At 41.2% G+C, this 4641-nt stretch overlaps 1 protein-coding gene across 1 annotated transcript in view; it reads left to right on the plus strand.

The window, feature by feature from the left end:
- Positions 1-4641, plus strand: part of CPEB2 (cytoplasmic polyadenylation element binding protein 2) — a 126316-nt gene that overhangs the window by 10223 nt on the left and 111452 nt on the right. The window contains exons 2-3 of the mRNA XM_019525819.1: positions 1604-1753; positions 2046-2324. Coding sequence (XP_019381364.1) covers positions 1604-1753; positions 2046-2324 — 429 coding nt within the window. The remainder of the gene's footprint in view (positions 1-1603; positions 1754-2045; positions 2325-4641) is intronic.

The following is a 4641-nucleotide window of genomic DNA, read 5'->3' on the forward strand; positions in this document are numbered from 1 at the left end:
GTGTGTGTGTGTGTAAAATACGTTCATTCTTTGAAGGTAGAACTACAGGAGGATGCTTCTCACTTCTTGGCCTCTTGAAGGCTTAGATCAAGCGTCGTGGCTTCTTAACCTGGCGGGGGCAATGGATCTGTGTCTGAGAAGGAAGTTTTCCTGAAATGCCTCGCAGGAGAGCTGCTCTTCTGGCGTGGTTCAGTACCTGCCGAGGTGCTGCGGCTTTATGCCCAGTTTATGGAAACGGGAGTCCTTTCCCTTGCTTGCTCTGAGGGCTGTATGGCTGAGGGCAAGCAAAACTTGCAGGCCCACACCCGGAGGCTTGGGGCTTGGATACCTACAAGTAGGATGCCTGCCAAAGGGTTTGGGAACATCTGAAGTCCCAGGTGCGGGTGGAGGATATTTGCTGGTAGTAGGGCCACTTATGGTTCTGGACTCCTAGGTTTGGAATTAGTTTGGACTAATTTGGCCTCTGATACAAATTAAATAAACAAACGTACAGGAGGATACACGGGTTTGGGTGCTCTGTTGGAAGGGTGCTGCATGAAGGAGAGAGGTGCTGTTGGTCCTTCTTACTGGTTGTAATGGCCAAAGCAACTGTTCCCGTCATTGAGATGTGTGGGACATCTCCTTCTAGCACTTCCCAGCTTGTTTATTGCTTGTAGGTAGTAAACCTGGAGACAGATGTGACAGCAGAGCTGCTAAAATTAAAGACCTATTAACATTTGACATTCCCTCTCAAGTGCATTTCACAATGGAGCGGCCGGCTCTCCCAAATTCCAGCCAGAGCATTCAAGTTTTACACCTCATTATTCAGAACGGAGCTGCCTGCCTGTGTGTCTGACCACAGCGGCTTCAGTAATTTTAAGAGATGAATTTTATTTTTGTGTGTGGGCCCCATCACCCCCCTTCACTTTTTTAAAAGGAATATTTAATAGTAATGTGTAGTTAAATGTGTGATGTGCTTTGATTCTATTTGCATGTCATTTGAGTTACAAGTGCCAGGGTTGTTTACAACCCATCTTTGAGGTACGGTTATTAAACCCTATTTTGATTGGAAATTAGAATGTATGAACACCTGATTTGGACGATCTGAGTGTTTTGAGAGAGGTCTTTCCCAAAACCGGATTTTAAACATACCAGACAAATGCTGCAGCTTACTACTGCCAGAGCTCAGTGGGTCCACCTTTTGGTAGCATGACAACTATTATACTTCCAAATTTTTTAGGTTACATGTTGGAGGCAGTCAAAAGTTTATCTGTTTTCACTTCTAGAAAAGTATTGTCAAAGATGGCTTTTGTCACCAACAAACTGCTATCTTGCCTTCAGAGAACATACAAGGTGCCTTCCTCTGTGGTAGCCCCCCAAAACCCCTAGATTCCTCAGTTGGAAGAAGTTATCTTATCTCCGTTGACAAAGCAAAGCTGATTTTTATCAGATAAGTTGATGATTTTATCTGTTACACCAGAAATTCAAGCTGTGGCTTCTAAAGATAAAAAAAATCCCATCTTTAATCATGTCAGTGATAGTTTTAAAGTATGGTCTTGGATTATGCATATTCTGTGTAGGAAAGCCAGCCTGCTTTGTCCTTCTTACTTGACGTTTATTATAGATTGGTGCATTAAATATATTTTCTTTGTGCAACTCTCAATTCTTTTCCTTCACAAGGGGAAAAAAAAAAGATTCGTATCAACCTGAAACCACACAGTGCTGTTCTTCAGAGGCATGCCAAACAGAGGCCTACCTATCTAACGCAAGCGAGGTCAGCAATATGGCGAAAATGGCAGCTTTGTTGTAAAGGGCATTTAACTGTAGGAATGTTCTGCCAAGAAATTAAAAAAAGGTTCTTGCACCATTACTGCCTTTTTTGTAGAGTAATCATTCTGTATTTCATTTTCTCCTTTGCTTAGTAGTATGTTTACAGGCAAATAGTGAGGTCTAGTTCACAAAAGTCATTTGAGGGGTTTTCTTTTTTTTCTTCTTCTTTTTTAGGAAAAAAGCAAACCTGTAATGTTTCCGAAATAATCTAATTATTTTTGGGTTTTTTTCTTTAGCCTCTTCTGAAGCAGTCACCTTGGAGCAATCAAAGTAGTGGCTGGAGCACAGGAAATATATCCTGGGGAGGAATGCATGGCAGAGACCATCGTAGAACTGGAAACATGGGAATTCCAGGAACTATGAACCAAATCTCTCCTTTGAAGAAGCCCTTTTCTGGTAATGTCATAGCTCCCCCTAAATTTACTCGCTCTACTCCATCGCTGACACCAAAATCATGGATTGAAGATAATGTTTTCCGAACTGACAACAACAGTAACACTCTCCTACCCTTACAGGTAAGAGTGGCATGTAACTGGAAACTTACTAATGTTTCCTCTTTTCAGTCTTACTTAGCTTTGTAAATTGATGTATTTAAAAAAAAAAAAAGGAATACAGAAATACCAAGTACTTTTGTAGTGATTGTGTAAAAACTTATCTTCCATTTTTACACATTTAGTAATGAATGGCAAGTACGCAGTATCTTTTCTCCATTTTACCTTGTGATGCTGAATTTTGTACCTATAGTCAGTATTATTGCTCACAAGCTATATAGGATAACAAAAAAACAAATTGAGGAGAGACACGCATTTTTAAGCCGTCTGCTTTTAAAAAAATAAAAATAAAACGCCCTTTCAAGTATAGATTTTTCATCCTATAGTTTTATTTTAGATCTTGTTATAGAGTTCTTAAGAACAAGCGTTTTTTCACTTAATATTTGGACATCTGCATCTGAACTTATAATTTTTAAATTTGCCGTGTCCTCTTAAACTTTTTATTTGTGCTATTTTATATATCTGCTTTATTTTTCTTCCAGTGACAGCTTCTGTGAGCATTCTTGAATTTATCTGATGGGTGGAAGCTCTTTGATTTGGGGCTTGATCCCTCTCATCCCGCCTCTGTCAGTCTCTGCCATTCAGTTTGTGATTTCTTAGGGGCAGGGACTGTCTTCTGTTGGATCCTAATCCCAATTGTTGCAACAGTTTTAAAATGTATTTCATTACAAAACAGTCACTCTGCTTTAGAATTAAGGAACTTAAAATAATTCACTAGATTTTTTTCTTGACTACTGCACAAATATTCTTTTTCATAATCTTTTTTCTGAACTACTATACTAGTATTTTTTTCCCTTAAATTGGTTTACTGTATTACAAAAAAATAAGGGGATATGAAGGAAAATAGTTAAAATTCTTGTTAATCCATTATATAAAGCTGTACTGCCTTATTTCTTATTAGCATTTATTTTGACTTTGACTTGGTCATTATTGTCAACACACTTAACTTTGAACAAAGGCACTTGGGTTAAAAAAGAAGCAGCAAACTAATCTTAGTGCGGCTGTGGTAATGTCAAGGTGTGCACTTTTTATGCATAGGTTTCCTGTTTTTCCTTGTAATTTTGGCTGTCAGTGGATTTCCAGTTGGCTAAAAAATCTTATACAGTATCAACAGTTCCCTTTGAGGCCTGATATTCTGAGTGGTGGGCTTGGGGCTAATAGTGATTTCAAACCTGTTTCATATTTTCTGCAACTGCAGCTTGTCACATTTGCAGTATAGGAGATTTCTGCTAGTACTTTTTTCTAAAGGCCTACTTCATTGACTGGACTTCACTGGGATAGCTCTGTAGGGCTGTGGTTTTTTTTCCTTCTTATTTAACTATTCAGATGGAACATGGTAAGGATGCCATTTTGGTATCTTAAATATAGATCTTTACTCATTAAAAGGCACGGTTCACAGTCACCTGCTTGAGAGAAGCTTGTGCTCAGCAACAGAGACACTTAACATCCCACAGTAAACACTGTAAAGTGATCTTTTCACATTTGAACAGCAGTTTCACAACATCTTAGAGTTCATATGCAGCTAAGCACAAGCTTGCATGTGTGAGGTATCATACTCTGCTTCTAAGTTTTGAATGTCTTGCATCAAAAAAAGAAGGCTGAGAGGAGACTTGGTAGCAGCTTACCACTATATTGGGGAGTACATCAAGGGCTCGGTGAACAACTGTTCACCAGGGCATCCATGGGGAAAACCAGGAGTAATGGCCACAAACTCCTGGAAGACCGTTTGAGGTTCAACTTCAGTAAAAACTTCTTCACAGTTAAGGTGCCCAGGATGTGGAATAAGCTCCCTCCAGAGGTGGTGCAATTGCCTACCCTGGAAATCTTCAGAGGAGACTGGACAGTCATCTCACTGGGGTCACCTGACCCCAGTTGTCTGTCCTGCCTGTTGTAGGGGGCTGGACCTGATGATCTTCTGAGGTCCGTTACAATCTATGAATCAAAGCTGTCCAACTTCTAAGTAGGCCAGGGGACACAAATTCTGGGGGCTGCACCAGTATGGCCTACCAGCCCATGACCCCTATGCCATATGGACGTGACTACATGCCTGCATCCCCTCCCTCCTGCTGTAGTACACACCTACATAAGCACCATGTTCACCACTACAATCATGGGCGACTGGTGCCTCCTAAGTCTGAGGGGGCACTCGCAGAAGCCAAAGCCGGCATCGGTGGCAGGGACAGAACTGGCAAGCACCCATAGAAACTGCCAGCAGCATCGGCAGTGCAGATGGCCGTGCTGGGGGGGGAGGGGGGATGTGCCCCCCCTGCCAGTCGCCTAT

Source organism: Gavialis gangeticus, unplaced genomic scaffold, assembly GCF_001723915.1.
Source record: "Gavialis gangeticus isolate Ggan-Ray unplaced genomic scaffold, GavGan_comp1, whole genome shotgun sequence".
NCBI classification, from domain to species: domain Eukaryota; kingdom Metazoa; phylum Chordata; order Crocodylia; family Gavialidae; genus Gavialis; species Gavialis gangeticus.